A 20,267-nucleotide genomic window follows, 5' to 3' on the forward strand; every position below is an offset into this window, starting at 1 on the left:
TGTAGGCCGCAGTGAGCGGGTAGCGTGCGGTGGGGTCAAATCTTTCGCTGTGGCCAGAGCCCCGGAATCTGCTTTCGGAGCTGCTGCTCCTCGGTTAGAGAGCTGGGGGCCACGGTGGAGGGGCGATGCGAGACTGCGGGCCGCAGCGAAACGGCGGGCCGCTGGGGCTAGCTGGCGTGGCGCTGCTCCTCATGGCCGCCGGGGCGGGAGCAAGGCCGCGGCCCGCCGTCCCCGGGGACCAGCCCCGATCTAACGTGGTGTTGGTGGCCTGCGACTCCTTGGTGAGTGATCGGGGCGTGGAAGGACACGCTGACTCGTAAGGGCAGGGCGGGGGGGGGAAATTCTCGGCGGTGGCCTGGACGGAACGAGCGAGGATGAGACACCGCGGCCGTATGGATGCATTACCTAGGCCAGAGGCACGGGCATGCGCAAGCGCGGTTTCACTGCGCGGGGCGCCTGCGGCTCGGCGGGGGCTGCAGCAGCACCAACAGCGGCGGCGGCAGCAGCACCAACAGCGGCGGCAGGGGCTGCAACAGGAGGAGCATTAGCAGCGGGCCCGCCGTACGACGAGACAGCCGCACCCCGACTGTTTACCCCAGTGTTCCGACCGAGACGCGGCCCGCTTCCCAGAAGGGTGCGCATTGCTCGCATCAGGGGCTTCCCAGCAGCCGAAAACCTCTGCGCAGGTGGCTCCCTTGGTCTGGGGTCAGAGAGCTTGTCGCCCGGGAGGGGGGCGACCAGCAGGACTCCTTGGCCGGGCAGCTGTCCCTGGAGCAGGGCTGGTGTGTGCAGTCAATGCTCTTCGGTTCGCTTGAAAAGCCTAATGGCAAGCAAGGTCACTAAACCATGTTACCCTTCCCATTGTAAGTCCTATGGCTGTTAAGTCTCCACAACAAATGGGATAGCGAATTTCTAGAATCACAGATGAAATTACTGGCTTACTGAGTACTGGTTTATTGAGGCTCTTGTAAGGTATAACAACACAGTAAACTTGTCAGGCGTGTGTCTCTAGCAGTAGGCATGTAGCAGCTTCATCACAGTGATTTATTAATATATTTGGTTTACCCTTCAGACAGAGAAATTTTCCCACTCACAAATACTAATCCTTCGTGTATCTTCACAGTTGTCTCATTGTGCCCACCAGCATACTAAGAATGCTTTGGTGTGTTTTACTCCAGGGAGCCTTGGTTTCTCTAACTCACCTGAACCCACCTTGTAGAATCAAACATAAGCTCTGTGGTGTTAAGCTCCAGGTGCTTTCACATTTCATCACTTCTCTTTAACTATGAGGAAGTTTGATCCCTAACCTTCTTGGGCTTCCCTCCTTGACTGCACAGATAAAAGCAGTTTGCTTCTTGTCTGCTGCCTGTTTTTCTTGGGATGATTTTCTCCTAAATATTTGGTAAACATGTATTATCTTTTTTCAAACCCTGTCTTTAAACACATTCATTGTGATTTCAAAGACAAAGAAATAGCTTCTTCTTTATTTATGTAATAGCTCCTTATTGACTTTCCTTCCTTTGACTCTATTCTTTGTTAGTTTTATTTTCAGTAAATAGTCTCTCTTAATATTCCAAAATAATATGTGGGTTTTTTCTCCAAATTTTCACCTTTTAATAGAAGTCTATTTACCAATAGTTAAAATTACATTATTCAAGATCGTGAGGGTTAGTCAATGTCCATTTTATATCCAGATGTTAGCAGAGGCTGCAGACAAACCTTAGGTGAACTTTTATATATCTCCTTTAAGCAGGGAGATTCTTGTAAACCGTATTACAGTGATTAATGAGGTAACCCTTAAAAAAGAAGAAGATAAAACCCACAATTTTTGTGGAATTCTTATGGAAACACTTAAGAGCAGGGTGCTGTTTTTGAAAAGTGTCATCTTTGCATAGTGCATACAAAGAAGAGTAAAAGAAATGTGTTGTGTAAGCTTTTATTCTGATATTGATTTGAAGGTAGAAATAGATGAACCATTTTGATTACATCACTAGTAGACAATAGGAAGGATGGGGTACTGTTGAAACTAGCAGTTTTTCTGGGAAAAAGCTGAAGTCCTGCAAGCTGTTAAAAGGTCTGGGTTTTTATTAGAAAGTATGCCTGCCTTTGTTGTGGGTCACACTGCCTATGAACGAATCACAGCTATTTTGCCAAGTGGGACAAGAATTTTCTTCACAGTGATGCTGGATTGTGTTTGGCCTGCAGAACAGTGACCTCTTACTTGAACAGCCAGCTTTCTGCTGCTGTGTTACACCAGGCATTGTGCTATTCCAAGGGTTTCCTGCTGAAATGTGCTAGTAGGCAATTCAGCTCCTGAATTGCTACTTGAAATTTACTGTGTGATGGATGGCAGGCTTTGCTCGCAATGCAGCTCAAGTTTCTGCATGAAAAGTGCTTGTTTGTGTTAAAGTAATTTTATTTCCTTAGGTATTTCAAAACCTGGAAATCCTACACAGTTCTTAGGGGATGGATTTCCTGAAATAGTTGTTAAGCTTCCACCTTCTCAGCCTTACTACTTTCACTGAATACCCTATCATCTGTAGAAACAACAATCATGTTACAGTACCCTAAGTGTACTGTGACACCAAGAATACAGAGTTATTTTGCTGCTGTGTCATTGAATATGGTATCACAGTATCAATGTAAGAAACTCTTGTCTCCAGCTGTTCAAACAAGACTTTGTTGGAGAAATTTAATAGTGTGTTGTTGACAGGACTGCGCAGCAGTTGAGTGCTTTTGTCATGGTTTAGGAGTAGTATTCTCTAATTTAGTGTTCCCACTGAAATCACTTCAAACCGTGTCCCACTTGCTCGCTTCTCTGTCCCCCTCCCATTCTTCTGCGGCAGATTTATCAGAACGATTTACTAGAAACGGCAGAACTAGAACAATTTACTAGAACAATAACAGCAATAACATGAATAACAAAAATGTACAAGAGAGGTGAGCAATTCACAGTTGAATGCTCACCGCTATACTGTGCAGAGCCCGACAGTGTCTGTTGGCTGCCACACTGCTCTGACCTGGAAAGGACCCCTTTCCCTGTTCCTGGAAAATGTCATGTGTTACACAATAACCTCCATGTCTTAGCCTTGTCCCCTTCTGGCTACTGCCAAAATGAACCCTATCCTGGCTGGAACCAGGACAACTTTCTAAAGAGCGCTTTCAGTCCAAAGTTTTGTTCAAGTTCTTATTGTGTATTACAGCTTTATTTCCAGTTTGTCCTACTGAGTGCTTGATCAAGATGCCATTTGTAGTAGTATACGAGATTAGGTGATTGCTCATGTAGCATGTTCTGATATGAGCTGAGTTCAGAGGCTGGGATGCTGCAGTTAGCTCTACTGGTACCAAATGAAGTGACTCTCTACATTGCTGGGTTATCCAAGAGTATTTCTGCCTGAAACCGAATGCTGGGAATTACATTTTTCTGTAGTTAAAACTGCAGATGCACTGCTGCCTATCTGTTCACTGAAGAGCCAGTCAGGCTGGGGCTGTGTTGGCTCATCTTATTCAACCAAGGAAGGGAATAAAAGTGACAGATGAAACACAGTGACATGAAATATGCATGAAACCTGGTTTCATGTGATGATAATATTTTACTGTAAAATTACCTATTCAAAATGTTTAATCTTTTTTCAGTTACTGATTGAAAAATCTGTCTAAACAAATAGGTTATTGAAATGAAATAAGCATTATGAAAGCATCAAAATTAGCATTATGGACGTATCAAAAGGGAACCATTGTGGGTGGGATTTCTGTGGGAGAATAGCCTTTCTTTAGCTTTCTGATCCCTTTTCCAGTCCATAGTTTCAAATAAGTTCACAGAGAAGTAGTATGGATAAACCTTTAGAAAGTATGAGGAATCAATGATGGTTTCACAGAAATATATGCTAGTGCACACATCTAAATTGGGATCCAGCCTTATTGTTCACTGCACCTATTCCCATTGTGTCATGGTACTGCACCTATGCCCATGAATGTGTCATGGTACAACCCCACCCCTGAAGAACTGGAGCTTGGAATATGTATAGTGGTGCAGTGGAATTAATTTTACTATAAAGAAGCCCAGTTAATATTTCCATTGCACTTTTTCAAAAGTGATCCTTTTTATATTGTTCTACTTAGGGCTTCTCAACACTGTTTTCCAAACCTGCATAGAATCGGCAGCATTTGAGCAACACCAGTCCACGGTAACAAATATATGAATTAATGTGGCCGATAGTTTGCAACATTTGCATTGTTGCTTTTGTCTCATTGCAGGATGGACGCCTGACATTTTTCCCCGGAAATCAGACTGTGGATTTACCTTCCATAAATTTTATGAAAAGACGTGGCACTGTCTTTCTCAATGCCTACACCAATTCTCCAATTTGTTGTCCTTCGCGTGCAGGTAAAACCAAGCAAAACACCAGATAAATGCTTGCATATGTCAATTTAAATATGTGGTAATGATGGGAAATTTGAAATTATTTAATGGGGAGGGATTTGTTTTGTTTTTCAATAAGATCCTTTTTTTTTTTAGCTTGTGTTTGAATTCTTATGGTATTTTTCTCTTTCATTTGTTTATCTCTCCTGTTTCTTATGTTTCTTCCTTTTTTCTTTTGTTTCTCATTTTTTCAATTAAGTGTAAGCTCCCAAATCTTTTTGGGACTGAAGCTTCAGATTTTAAAACATCTTCAGGATTTGTAGATAAATCATCTGTTTGTTCTGCTGCAGTGCTGAAACTACGCTCAGAACTACTCTCTCTTCCTAGTACAAAGTTAATAAATATCTTTCCTGTATTCAGCAAAGAATGATAAATAATAATAGCTGAATAAAGTGGTAGCAGTTTCCACTGTCTTCTAGATACATGATGCATCTTTCAGTAGCTTTAATTGAATACTGCCATGTTTTTCTTTACTTAATACGATTCTTGTTCTGTGTTCAATTTCACACTTGCAGAATTTGCTAGGAAGATAGAAGAAAACTATATTCGTTAATCAAAGATTACATCTTAAAACATTTCTACCTTTTTCAATTGTTGCAAAGACCCTGCTTAATCTGTGTTAAATCTAAATACTCCTTGATCTAGCTATAGAAAGGTCCCCCTTCCTCTCAAAGCATACACTGAAAGAAACAGCAGGCAAAGACAGTCATATATAGTGTTACGTTTTTAATATTCTCTTTGTTGATTACCTAGTCCCCATTTCTTTTTCTCATGGTCAAATTTTGAGTGACGTTACATGAACAAGCAGTCAGCCTTCCTTTCGTTTTCTTGATGCTTGAGTCTTTCAGCCATTTTTTATTGCTAAGACCAATACTTAACGTTATTTAATTTTAAGAAGTTTGTGCAAATGGCAGGTTAGTACTCCTGTGAGAAAGAAAGTGCATAGGGAATTAAACTCATCACTTGTGTAGTGTTATAGGTAGCTGTGACTACTGAGTTCATATGTGGGGCTCTGAACCAGCAGGATATCTTTTGCATAGCCAGGAGCTTGGATACCTGCAAGGAGCTGAGGGTGCATCTATTGTGGAGGTGTCAGGGATGATACCAGAAGAGATATAGTGGGAAGGATGGCTTTGGGGTGGGGAAAGGACTGGTATTGCCATATGGGGTTGATGCACTTTGCTTACAGGATATTTCTATTGCTTGTGAAGTGATTTAGTTCTATTTTGGAACTACCTTTAACTCTGAATTAGCACTGGAAAGAGTGAATGATTCTTTATAAGCTGCAAAGAAATAGGAATTCACTTTTACAATCATCCCTCATAGTTCCTTTGCAACTCTTGCCTTGGTTGCCTTTCTTCTTGGTATCTTCTTTAATATTCTCACTTTGTTTCTGCAAGTGGTAGTGAGGTAGATTACCTAAAAAGAATAAAATTGAGGGCATATTGTATTTATGAGAATACTGTATTGTAATTCTCTCCACAAATATACTTAACTTTAAACTTGCATTAAATTTAACTGTAATAAGGGTAACTAACATTCTGAAACACATGTAAATACGGCATTGTTTAATCAGGATCTGTGCTACCAGATTCTTTCAGAAATCAAGAAGAATATTTCTGATCTAATTACAGCTTGAGTTAATGATTGCATAGTACCTGGAAAGACAGGACCTTCTTCTGGAATTCTGGAGATTATTCGAGTAAATTTTGATACTTGTATTGATTATGAAATAAGATTTGTAAGAGTAATACTTTGTATTCCTTGTTCTATTGTATCACAGTTTGGACTTTTTACCTCTGTAATAATGAGAAGATTAATCCCTTCCCAACCTTATAGGTGGGGAGTACTAATCACTCATCATTTTTTTTCCCCAGCTATGTGGAGTGGTCTTTTCACTCATATAACAGAATCTTGGAATAATTTCAAAGGTCTAGATCCAGATTATGTAACATGGATGGATCTCATGGAGAAGCATGGCTACCATACGCAGAAGTTTGGGAAATTGGACTTTACTTCTGGGCATCATTCAGTAAGGTAATCAGGTAGATTCTCCTGCTGTGAAATGGGCAGCAGTGAGCAAATCATGTAGTGTGCTGTCGCGTGGTTTCAGTCTCCAGGTGAAATGATAGTAGCTTTAACTTAAAAGAAATTGTGTTAGGTGCTTGGCAGAGATCTGTCTTGCAACTTCACGGAGAAGCAAGTCTATCTCTTGCAGCTGTACTTTAGCTTTTACCTGTAGTTGAAAGGTAATACAGAAACTGGTTTGCCCAACATGATTGATTATTTTCTAACACTGGTATTATTGCTCCCTAAGTGAAATTCATAAACTGTTTTTGCCTTGCCTTAAGACTTCCTGACTTCCTGGTAATACTAACAGTGTAGGAAAAGCAGAATGAAACCCCATATCTATAATAATTAAATATTAAGCCTACTGTCACAAAATGTCAGAGGTTTTGAGGGGTTTTTTTGAAGGCCATAAGTGTTCAAAGACTTGTGCTGTTGTGGTGGGTTGACGCCAGATGGACACACCAGGGCCACCATGATAGAATAAACTGTTCTGTAACTCCACCTCCTCCAGTGAGCAGGAAGGAGAAAAAACAATGACTCGATGAAGATAAGGACTGAGAGAGATCACTCAGGTACACAACAAAACAGACTTAACTTAGGAAAATTAATTTCTTTCATTGCTAATTAGAAGCCAGAGTAAGGCGAGAAGTAAACCCAAATCTTAAAGCACCTTTCCACCACCCTTCTACCCAAGCTTAACTTCTAAATTCTCTACTACGTCTACTCACAGGGGTTTGGGAGTGAGGACTATGTTCAGTTCATGACGAATTTCTCTGCCACTCACTCCTCATTAGGGGACAACTCCTTACCTTCTTCTGCTTCAGTGTGGGGTCCCTCTCCCACTGATTTCTCCAAAGTGAGTCCTTCCCATGGGCTTATGTTCTTTACAAAGTGCTCTAGCATGGGTTCCTTCCATGGGATGCACCCCTTCAGGAACAAACTGCTCCAGTGTGGGTCTCCCTAGGGGGTGACATGTCCTGCCAGTAAACCTGCTCCAGCCTGGATTCCTTTCCCTGCAGGTCCACAGGTCCTGCTGGAAGTCCAGTGCAGGCTTTCCACAGGATCACAGCCTTCTTTGGATATCCATTTGCTTTGGTGTGGGGTACTTCATAGGCTGCAAGTGGATATCTGTTCCATGGACTGCAGGGGTGCATCTTTCCTCACCATCTTCTTCATGGGCTGCTGGGCAATCTTCATTCTGTGTTGTTTTTATGAACATGCTCTGTCTCACTGACTAATAATAATGTCCGTTGTTAAAATAATAATAAAGAGAAGCTTTTTCTTTAATGACAAACAGGTTAGAGTTATTTAATGCTTCCTTTTTAGTTATGAGGGGATTTGGTTCTTTAAAATTGATCCTAATCTCAGTCTGACTGGATAATCAGATTGGCCTATGGCCTACGTAGCATTTTTTTTTTCTGTATAAATCAGTATTATGACATTAGGTACAATTAGACACACCCACACACTCCTTTATCATAATTTCATTTTAATGTTTATGAAACATGCTTTCTCTGTAAACCAGATACCCTATATTATTCTAAGTAATTTATTTAAGCCTGTGTAGGTTGAGAGTGTGAGCCTAAACAAGAAGTTAAAACAATAAAAAAAATTGTTACAGATAGCTTTTTTAGAAGTTAAAGTGCATTGGTAAAATTCCTTTGGGGATAAAACTAGTTAGATGCTCTTTAAACAGTAATAGTGCTGTGTTTTGATGTGATCAATCTTTGAGCAGTTTTATACTTTCCTTTGTAATTTCTTGGTTATATTGAAGTTGCCATGAACAAGATGAAGATTAGTCAAGGTCTTAGGTAGTCTGCCTCTTACCAATGTCCACCATCATTCACTCTAGCAAAGAAACAAGGACATTTGCAGCTCAGATTTTTTTTAGTGTTTTAGAGAGACAACAATTGCCATGACGTTAGAAAACATGTTCAAAAATATTTTGTCATTAAAACGTTGCAGTTTTCCCCTCCTTCTTGCTTTCTTTACACTCTTTTCTATTATTGTTTGATAGAATTTATACAAGAGAAATAATTCTTACAGATTTTTGTCTAAAGTGTGTTTAATTAATAGTACAAGCCACATCCAGAATGTTGTTTCTAAAGGCAGCCTCACCAGTTAAGTTATTTCCCACTATACTCTTTCACATAAAAATCTCTGGCCCAGTTTACAAATAAATAGTGTGGGAATCTGTGCCAAAAAGTGGAGAGAGGTCCACAAGATAGAATGGTATTTCAAAGTATTATTTTGTAGATGTGACAAGAGCCATTCTGACATAAATGGGTAATAAATAAGAAAAAAGATTCAGAAGCAGACATAAAAAGGCTGAAGGTCTGATTATAAAATCGATGCACAGTCATTATTGCTCAATTGAATAACAATTCTCCTTTTTGCAGGTATTGCAAATAGATTGCAACGGAAAGTATAGGGGAAGTTCTTCAGGAATTCATAATGCTTTTTGCTTGGAGAAAAAAATGAAGAAAACATTTTCTGTTGAGTGTGTAACTTGTGTATGTATTTTCAGTAACCGTGTGGAAGCTTGGACTAGGGATGTTAACTTCCTGCTCCGACAAGAAGCAAGACCCATGGTGAAACTTACAGGCCATAGGAAGCAGTTTAGAGTAATGGAAAAAGATTGGCAGAATACTGATAAAGCAGTAAATTGGATAAAGGAAGAAGCTGTTAACTTTACTCAACCATTTATTCTTTACTTGGGACTAAATTTACCACACCCATATCCATCACCCTATGCAGGAGAAAATTTTGGATCCTCTACATTTTTAACATCTCCCTATTGGCTTGAAAAGGTATGTGAATATAAAATTTAAATGCTACTTTATTAATAACTGTATTTTAATACAATATTCTATTCCTGATTTTTCAAGATAGACCCAGTTTTGATATATCACTAGACAGTAAGAAAATACTTGAATGAGATATTAGAATTCTGATTAAAGGCTAAGAAAATACAAGTGACAAATTTCTCTCTGTTGTGGGAAAAGGTTTGTTAGCAGTAGTCATTGAATCGATAAGTAGAGTTCAATAGCTAGAAACACATTAAGAAACATGAGATTGTTGCTCTTCTTAGCTGTAAATTAATTTTGGTAATGGTCTGAAGCTTAATGTTGTGAACATTCTGTATTTTGCTTGTTAGAAATGATGCTATATGTAATAATTTTGTCTGAGTTTTACAGTGAAAGATTGACTTTTTCTGCAGTATGGACCTAGAACACAAAGCAACATAAGACACAACAGAAGTCTTCCTTTTCTGTTAACTTCTTCTGTGCTACTGTATGTTTTCCAGCACAAGAAAGTGTCCTTATGTCTGTGTGTGTAAAACTATAATATACACTCCATTCCAAAGAAGAGATACTTTTTTCAGTCTTGTATAGTTTCCAATTGACATTAACTGCCATAAAATACAAATTTACTACAATAGATTTAATTGCAGAAAGGCATTGATATTCTCTGCAGCTGCAGAATTAGAATTAGGTTGATAAGACTTTATACTTCAAAAAAACCCTCCGTATGCAATTTATGTAACTTGTGGCCTTTTCCACAACAGAATTGCTAAACATCTTTATCTAGGTGTACCAAAAATACAAATACTTAGAAAAGAAGGATTTACAAATGAAGGTTGAGAGATGTGATTTTTTTTTCATGATAGTGAGGGTTGTAGGTTCTTCTAGAAATGGTGAGAAGTTTGTGGGGGGAGGAAGAACTTGGGAAAAAAGCCCTTTCAATTACAAAAAGCGAGATCTGGCTTAGTTATTAAGGAAAACTTTCTGGGTGCTGATTGCTAGGTTAGATGTATCTTGGGAAGCATAGGTGCTTTTTTTGAGTCACAAACAGTTATAACATCTTTGACAAATTTTTGCCATCTTTTATCCAGTCAGAGTACCTTAACTGCACAGTTTGCTGGGCTCCTTCCCACCACTGTGTATATATACTGCCTTGTGCCACATATTACCATTTACTGACCATTGGCCAGTTCTTCTTCAATGTAGCTCTTTTTTGGTCATGGAAGAAACAGTCTTTTAAAATCACAGAGGCAATCTCATGAAGAAGTTTGATCACATATGTGAATAACTGAATTAAATGTCCTGTTTATTTGGGCTGTAATACAGAACAGAGTATCAACACGTATGTCTGTGAAATATTGTGTTGTCAACCAGATGGTCCCCTGTGTTTCGCACAAGTTGTCATTTTTCAGGGCATGTGGCTTCTTTCCTAGTTGTGAATTAAGTGTTTTGGTTTAAGACAATTCAAAGAGGTAGACATTCTGAAATGAGTTCCTCCCCTTAGCTTCAACCAATCCCTTTCCACCAATAAGGAACCAATACCAATAGATAAAAGTGAAAACATAAGTTTACTAACAAGTGAAACAGCAACATGCAAAAAATAGCAGTGAATAATCACTAGATACAAACTTGCTGAATCCCAAGAGCTCCACAGGAACAAAGAGATCCCAAACTGGTGGGGTGCAGCTCCCTTCTAATCTGACAGCCCCCCACTGATGACTGTCTGCGGGGGGCAAAGGGGAAGTGGTGTCAGGCTCTTTCCAAGGTGGCACCTGCCACCATGCACTCCAAGAGACAAAGGGGATGGATGGCAGCAAACCCTCCTGGGAAGGTTGGAGATTATGAAGGTCTAGTGGCAGATGGGAAGTTCTGGCGCATGTGGGGTCAGCACCGCTGTTCGCTGCTTCCTCTTGCACCAGCCGGATTCTACTGGTGCTGGTGCCTTCTGATCTGCTGGTGTGCTTGGGAAGGGAGCAGGGGAAACTGGTCTCTGGACACTGATGGGCTTGATCACCCCCTGTTCAAGCTTCACTGCCTATGGAGTTTGCAAAGATCACTGGGAATACAGTTTCTGTTCACTAAATGTAGTTCTTCCAAGTTGCTACAGTTGGAAGCCCAGAAACTCACCCATATCAGGCCCCTCTGAAGTGGAGTCTCCTCCTTCAGCAGAAGAGGAAGTCACCTTGGGTTTCTTGACCTTTTAAAGGCACTGGCATTTCCCAGCTGCCCTGCAGTTCTGGTTCCAGCCATGCTTCAGGTCTTAAAGGCACAGTAACAATTTTATGGCACAGATAGATATGGAATACAGTAACATTTTGGGTTACCCAGGACATTACCATAGACAGACAAAGGGATTGTGGCTTTGTAAATATTTAAAACTAGACTGAAGTCCTGCAGAAAAGAGTCATGGATGGAAAGGAACACTTTTTGCTCTCTTAAGCAGCTAATAAATACCATTTGCAAAGTCCAAAATGTAGCTCCATAATGTAGCCAAGGACCTTGAGCGGTAAGAAAATGACTGAAGCATTATTATTTTACCTTAATGATTTTTTCTAGCAGTGTGTTTTCTATAGATCCTAAGGAAACTTACATTTTGTTGTATCTATTTGACTGTTACAAAGCCAGGTTTTACTACTGTGGGCAGTAGAACTCTTGCAGATATATCAATTTGTTTAGCTGGCTGGCTTTTCCTCCAAGTAACAAGTGAAAGTACAAGAGGAAATTGCCTCAAGTTCCCTTTTATTTAAGGGAATATTTACAAGTATGACAGTCAAGACTAAATGTGTATGTCAAAGACTCTAAAGCCAGTACTGAAGCAGACAATATCTGTGACTACACATAGTTTGAATATACAAATAGATTGGCATTTTTGTTTCATACTGATGTTACATTTCTTTATAACTAAATGGATTGACATATGTAGAAACATGTAGAAAGTTCTGGAAAATTGGATTAATGTAGTGAGTTCTTTTTATTAAGTTGCCAAGACTTGTCATCACTGTCCTGGAGGCTTTCCCAGACTACATGGTTTTCCATGTTGTTCTCTAGTCCCACATAACATCCAATCTTTTAGATCCATAGGTTTATACTTATTCTACAGTTCCGAAGACTCTCTGCTGGTATTCTGTACCTACTCTAGAAGAGTGTTCTGTGATATGTCTCTTAAAAATATACAGCAGTTGGCAAAGCACATATTTGTGGTTCCTCGCCTTAGTTTCTAGTTGATTTTCATAGGTTTTTAAAAAAACAATTTACCTGTGGAACTGTGGTGAAGTATGGAGGAGGTAGCTGCATGGTGTAACAAATAAGCAGCTACTGTTTCCTGGGCCATAAATTGAGAACTGTGAATTTATGCTATACTTTTTAAAATTAAATCTGTGTTAAAAAACTTGTTTAATTCAGTTGCTAAAGTAATGTTAATTTCCTCTTTATTTCTTAGGTAAATTATGAAGCTATTAAAATACCCAAGTGGTCTTCTCTTTCAGAGATGCATCCTGTAGATTATTACTCATCGTACACCAAGAATTGCACAGGAGAGTTTACAAAGGAAGAAGTCAGAAATATTAGAGCATTTTATTATGCTATGTGTGCAGAGACAGATGCCATGCTGGGTAGGTAATGTTTTATTACACAGTGGGTTTTCTAGTTCTGATTTTTTTTAAAGAAAGTGCTGGTAGGGCTGATCTTTGGAGGAAAAAAATTGAAAACAAAACATCTGGGAGTAAGTTGTGGAAGTTGCTCATTCAATCTATATGATAAATGAGAGGATACCCTTTTAGATGAGTTGGGAGCACTCTGAAAAGTAATCACAGTCAGCAGTTTGAAGCTCTGTAGAAAGCCATTGACTGCAGCAAAATATGGCATGACCCATTGCTCTGGTTTAAAACCCAATGAGAAAAATACCCCATGCAAGCTGCCCCTCCTCCTCCATCCCCTTCCCAGCACAGGAAATACTAGGAGAGACCAGAAGTGGGAACAACAATTTTACCAAAAAACTTGTAATAAAGACAGTATAGATAAAAGAGGATGCAAAAGGAGCGTGCTCCACCCAGAGGAAGAGTGTTCACCAACAAAAAAGCAAAAACACCCCCCAAAGAGAGTATGTAGTGTGGTTTCCCCAGACAAAGGCAAGATGGCATGTGTCATCTCCATCCCCTCCACACTGGACCATGCAGCTCTGAAAAATGGAAGCAATGAGACAAAATAGTTTCTGCAATTTATTATCCTTTCTCCAGCCGGGAGGAAACAATGGAAAACAGGGACAAAACAAAGCCTGGAGGCGTAATTAATCCTAATAAAGGGTTCTGTAAGTGCTGGCCTTGACCGTGGCAGCAGTGGCGGAAGCACTAGCAGCAGTGGTGGAAGCAGCATCTTCCTGCTGCTCCAGGAATAGTTACAGCTTGTCAGAGTTTCAGAAACAGTTACAGCCTCCCTTGATTTTAGCAACAGTTAAGGGAGCAGTTCACGTGTTTCCAACACGGAGGTAAGACTAATCAACTTCAACACACCTAAGTGTCTCCTGCTGAAAACCATGCCCCCTCCATGACATAGGTGGTAATGTTATTAAATAGTGCTGGAAATTCCACCCTTCTTTTTCCTCTGTACCCAGGATACCCATGTACAAGAGAAACTAAATCTCTTTGATTAAGTGCTAACTGAAATTATGGAAACACTTTGGTGAACGGGACTGTAAAAGCTGAGGTGGAAGAAAAGATGAATTTTAGGGCATAAGTTGTTTTCCTTAGAAGCTGATTTCAAATGTGTAGACTGGATAACAACTGTTACACATTGGCTGAAGAATAAAGTTACATTTGGAATGTCTCTTAAAAGCACATTATTGAAAGTTGTGAAGAAATAATTAGTTGTACATTTAGAATTCTTCAGATATTGCAGGAAGGTCTACAGATAAAAAATTTACAATTCAAGTCAGTCTTAATTTACAGCATTTTATTTTTGGATTTGAAAAGTGACCATGAATGAACAAGAATTTGTTTGCATCCTAATATGAAATTGATGACCAAATAAGCTAATCTTTTAGGCATATGACCTAAACCAGGACACCGTATTAGATTGGCAAAGTGAATTAAAAGACACAGAATTGCTCCCCCTCATTTTATGAATGAAACAATGGAAGCCTTACAGGTTTAGGAAATAAGGGATTGCAAAGTAACTGCACTGCTGTTGTTATTTTATAACATCTTTTAACTAGTATGTTTAGGCATGCGTCATCCTAAAGTTTTAATATTTAAGATGCCTAAGTGCTTTGCTTAACTACCATCTTCATTGATCTTGGCCCTGTCTTTGTTGCACAAATGTACGTACAAAAATAGAGGAGTATATGTTCACTTTTCATTGCACAAATATATGTGCAACAAAAAAGGAGTTTCCTCCACTGGATTAGGAGAATTCCTTGAAATTTGCATGCTGCTTTGCAGGTACGGACCTTGGAAGAAATATTTTGAATGTATCCTTTTCAGTATCTTTTTGATGTTGCAGGAGAGATTATTTCAGCTCTGCGAGATACTGGGCTTCTTGGAAAAACAATTGTTATATTCACTGCAGATCATGGAGAACTTGCTATGGAACACCGTCAGTTTTATAAAATGAGCATGTATGAGGGAAGTTCCCACATTCCTCTTTTAGTTATGGGACCAGGTTTAAGAGAACAGCAACAAATACCAAACGTCGTATCTCTTGTGGATATCTATCCTAGTATGCTTGGTGAGTTAAGTAATTCCAGGTGACAATTTTTTTTCCCTGTTACCATTACTATTCTGTCTTTGTATCATAATAGTCAGAATGATGTCTTGACTTTGAGGCACAACACAGTAACACTACAGGAGATAATTTATCTGTAGACCATATATATAGACTTAACAGAAAAAGTAAAAAATGGATGAAAAAATAAAGAAACTGATTGTCTTCCTTATTACTGTAACTGTCTTCCACATAATTACATTGACTGATTATATATAGGATTATTTGTTAGTAAAAAAAGGAATAAAGCCCATTTTGGATATGAATAATCCTTGCTAGCCTTCACACTCAACAGTTTACTGTAGAAATTACAGTGTAAATGCATCCAGTGATGAGACTAAACTTGAAAGGAGGAGGACAGGTTCATTAACTTAGCAAATGAATGTCTTTTATAAAGGGTCATGTGGAAGAAGTGTGATGAAAGGTTTGTATAGGAAATGTAAAAATGATCTGGGCACACGTATAAAGATGTGATAATGGATATCCATTCTTACATTATGAGATATGAAAATACTCAGTATTGGACAGAAAATAAAATAAAAAGAACTAAACTTAAATTACTTATATGGAAATCACTTTTAGGAGGGAATTTTTGAACACTTATCTGTGGTAAATCATGCAAGAGACAATTCTAATTGGAATTAAACATCAGGTAAAGTTATCTTTTGAGGCTTTATCTGTGATCTTTTAGGCTTCCAATGAGAAGAAATATTTTTTTCAAACCAGTCTGGAAGGCTTCTGTCACATGTACACTGCAATTACTTGGAGAACATGAGTGAATAAAACTGTACATCCAGCAATAAATATCAGTGAAAAATCCACTTCTATATTGTTTTAGGTTGATTTTCTAAAAAGTAAACAGAAGTTATTTATCTGTTTATGTCTTCTCAAAACTTTTGAACCAGTTATCCAGGGAAAAATAGGATATAAATCTGAGTGGCTTTCTCTTCCAAATTTTGGCATCAATTTGTTATGTATATATATCTGTACTACATACGGATCTTATGCAAGTTATGTTATCCTATGTAAATAGCTAAAAATCTCTTATTTATTTCTCTTTCCCAAGTGACATATTTGGTCAGATGGTTTAACATCCTTCTGTCTTTTCCCCCCGGGGATTTTTTGTTTGAGCTTTTTTTCCCCAGAACTTTGTTGCATAATTCATTCCTTCTGTTCTGGCAGTATCCCTTCTCTGTACTCTCAATGTCAAAAAGGCATGTATGATGAAAATGAAAACCTGAAGAGCCATCTCTATAAAGTATTATGTTCTCAGTCTGCATGCTGCTGCTGACTAGTGAGGAAACAGATTTCAAGTCTATTTTTTTGAGAAATTTAATGGCTTTGCTTTGGATTGTCACAGGGAAATAATCTCTCTTAAGATGCCATCCAAATGCTTGGGTCAAGACTGCCTCCTGCACTGGCTTTGAGAATAAGTGCAAATGTTTTGATTCCAGCAGAATCTGTGTGATAGGAATGTACAGTTGGACCTGAAACAGCTCTTGCTTTTTGTAACAGGACATAGCATAATCTCCAGGCAGCACTAGCATTGATGGTCGGTGTGGAAATACCTTTGGCTCTCTATTGGAAAAGCAGAAGCTGCTGAATGGCTGGAACATGCTTCACACATAGAAAATCCAGTTACTGCAAGTAATAGTGTTACTGATTTAGGATGACAGAAGAGCCCATATCCCTTTTTCGTTTGTTGGAATGTCGTGTGTATTTGTTCAAAATTTTTTTTGCCCATGCATGATCAAGAGCTGCTTGCTGGGTTTACACGTTGTGGGTCTTCCTAGTACTTTGTCAGATGCTGGCTGGGCAGAGGACAAAAAGGAAGATGTGTGCTGATGAAGGAAAGAGTCACCTTTGAGCAGTTTATATGCACAGAGTATGACCACTCAACACAGACAGACTAAATACTGCCACGGTGCTTTGTGAAATGGAAAGTTTTGAATTTTGAATTACTATAAACAATGTGTAGTGGGGTGATTAAAAATAGCAGTACTATCATACATGGTTTTTAGGACATGCTTGGGACGCTCAGCTATGTTTTTCAGAATGTTTCTGAAAAACCTTTGCAGTCTTTTAACCTGATCTTTGGGAGCTAGAGAAACTTGTAGTATAAGTTGATGCTGCAGAGCTTATGGATATTACAGCATCTCCTAGTGGCCATCTGGTAGGCTGTGGAGTCATCCGGTGTTTTCGGTACATGCACTATGATTATACTGCCTCAAATATCATCTTTATCTCCAGTCCTGCCAGAGAAGCAAGTGTCCCCACCAGTTATAGGTGATAATAAAGGCCACCTTTTATGAAGCATTTAATTATATTTCATTATTCACGAATAAAGAATGCTACAGATGAGCTTAGCACCATTATTGTTCAAGTAATAAACAGCTACAACATGTTGGGTGTGGAGCTTTTAGGGCCCTTTCATGCTGTATTATTCTTTTTCTTCCGCCTGATATAGTCAGAGCAAAGGAGAAATTTTTGCAAACGTGATTAAGGAATAAAACAGCACCAACTGTCAAAGGAGACTATTGTGATAATTTTCACAAACTTCTGTTAAAGGTTTAAGTTATACACAGATGATAAATTTGATCAAGATGCTGGGCAGCTTGTCTTGGGAAATTCCTTAAGGTATTTTTTATTATGTATTTTGGGATAATAATTAGGAGAGCACATTTTATTATCAACATTCAGACATTGGTTGCATTGTGTTAGAGTTTTTTAAAACTGAAAACTGCAGTAACATTTTGGTTTTGTCTACCTTTCCTTAGATATAGCAAGAATTCCTGTGCCGCAGAACCTCAGTGGGTATTCTCTTATACCGCTGCTACATGAAAAGGCTGAGAGTGAGGTGTCACCCAGAGGACCTCGGCCCTCGTGGGTGCTGAGTGAGTTCCACGGGTGCAATGTGAATTCCTCTGTGTATATGCTGAGAACTGGCAAGTGGAAATACATCACGTACTCGGATGGCTCTTCAGTACTGCCCCAACTCTTTGGTATGCTGCTTTTATATCTTGACTGACTCGTTAATTAACTTTAGTGCAAATTGAATCTTAACTGACTTTTGTTTGTTGCAGACCTTACTGCTGATCCAGATGAGCTTACAAATCTTGCCATAAAATTCCCAGTAACTGTACATTCTTTGGACAAAATACTTCGCTCTGTAGTAAACTATCCAAAGGTTTCTTCTTCTGTTCATGAGTACAACAAGCAACAGTTTATCAGTTGGAAACAAAGTTTGGGTCAAAATTACTCAAGTGTTATTGCAAACCTTAGGTGGCATCAAGACTGGTTAAAGGACCAAAAAAAGTATGAGAATGCAATTGATAAGTGGCTTGGTAAGTAGATACGGACAACCTGGGGATTTCATATGAATGAGGATAAAAACATAATGCAGTTGTAATATTATGCTGTATTTCAAATGATATAATTATTTTCTTATATAACCTCTTGAAAGTAAAGATAACTGAACCATTACTGCTTTGTGTCAGAAAGCCAAATGTGATGGTGTTCACAGGGGTCCCAGGATGAGGGAAGAGATGAGAATCTTGACTCCATGTTTCAGAAGGCTGATTTATTATTTTATGATATATATTATATTAAAAGAAAATTATATATTAAAATTATACTAAAAGAATAGAACAAAGGATTTCATCAGAAGGCTTGAAAGGAAGGAAAGGAATGGAATGATAATAAAATCTTGTGACTGACCAGAGAGTCCAAGACATCTGGACTGTGATTGGCCATTAATTAAAAGCAGCCACATCAGACCAATCAAAGATGATGCACCTGTTGCATTCCACAGCAGCAGATAATTATTGGTTTTCTTTTCCTCTGAGGCTTCTCAGCTTCTCAGGAGAAAAAATCTTGGCAAAAGGATTTTTCATAAAATATGTCTGTGACAGCAAGGAGCACTTTATATAACTAGCCAGCACTAAAACTTTAGCCAGCACTCTAAACTAGAGTTTTATTCTGTAGGTGTAAGTAAGTGTATATAGAAAGGGTGGTGTGCAAATACTAATTGTGTGTAATATTTAGGTAATATTTAGCTAATTGCAATAGTCCTGAGTATTAAGCATTCAAACTCAATAAGAACTTCTATTTATAAGGAAAAGCAAGGATTATAAAGCTTAGTGAAGTAAAGTACCAGTTACAGTGGAATTTCCTGTGTGTATTGTAAGTCTAGATTGCATAGACTTCATCAAAAAGTTGGCAACCAGTACAGGTCAGAACATAGATGAGGTTCATGCAAGTGCTTAACTATATATGTGACTGACTCCCTATGTTTGCAAGGTCTGCCTGCTAATTTCTTGCTCCTCTCTGCTTATCATCATAAATTAAAAAGAAAAACCCTTCTTGCCAAGCCTATGAACAGAACAGTTCTCTGAAAAATGACAGTGTGATTTGTATAACATAAAATAAAAACTGTTTGAATGCAGTTAGATTCTGCAAGTAAATGCTTTAATGCACATCAGCGAGTGGAGAATTGAAACCTAAAATGTACACAGTGGAGACACAATTGAAGCTTGCAGGAAGAGTTAACAGAAAAATACTGTTTCCCATTTTTCCAGTGACCTGACAAAAAGAAAGTAGTTTTGGAAGAAGGTAAGATTTAGGTAGCAGCTCTTCCACTTATGGGAATATGTAATTACAGCAGTGCTTAGGTTTGCTAATTCTTGGTCACCATCATTGCTGCTATATACCAGTTCAGAATGACATACTTCATACATAATGCTTTCTGGAAGCTGTTATTAAATGCTCAGTAGTAGCAGTAAGCCAGTAAAAATAAACATAAAAATGAGACATATTTTCTGATGGCTCCACACTCATTTTGTGAGCAACTTCCCACACAGAGTTAAAAAATCTTGAAACCCTGTAGCACATGCCATTATAATTCTTATTAAAATGAGTTCAGGTACAGTTGAAATTACTTAAACAAAATAAATGGGCTGCATAATTAGAGGAAGTATTTATATCCATATGAAAATTTGTTCCAGAGAAAAAAGAACAGCGAAATTTTCTCACTTTACAGAGGTCTGGGCAGAATGCAGTACATTGTCCAAAATGGAGTAAAATAAAATTATGGTGAACTGGATGTGTTTTGTGTGTGTGCTTTTTAATGAATGAATGTTTAAAATGTAGGGAAAATTGTATTTTGTCAGTGCCGTGAACAGTACTTTCCTTGCAAAGATGAGCTTTTAAGACTC

The 20,267-nt window shown here is 38.6% G+C and overlaps 1 protein-coding gene across 1 annotated transcript; it reads left to right on the top strand.

Moving 5' to 3' along the window:
• The first annotated feature begins 12 nt into the window (after window positions 1-12).
• On the top strand, window positions 13-20,157 carry ARSK (arylsulfatase family member K). The gene is made up of 8 exons (XM_054283564.1): window positions 13-281; window positions 4,258-4,387; window positions 6,301-6,460; window positions 9,021-9,303; window positions 12,737-12,908; window positions 14,794-15,018; window positions 17,832-18,056; window positions 18,138-20,157. The coding sequence occupies exons 1-8, from the start codon at window positions 126-128 to the stop codon at window positions 18,404-18,406; spliced, it is 1,620 nt and encodes a 539-aa protein (XP_054139539.1). The 5' UTR covers window positions 13-125; the 3' UTR covers window positions 18,407-20,157.
• The last annotated feature ends 110 nt before the right edge of the window (window positions 20,158-20,267 follow it).

Source organism: Melozone crissalis, unplaced genomic scaffold (assembly GCF_028551555.1).
Source record: "Melozone crissalis strain CALT ecotype California unplaced genomic scaffold, PUWL_Pcris_2 ptg000036l_1, whole genome shotgun sequence".
NCBI lineage: Eukaryota > Metazoa > Chordata > Aves > Passeriformes > Passerellidae > Melozone > Melozone crissalis.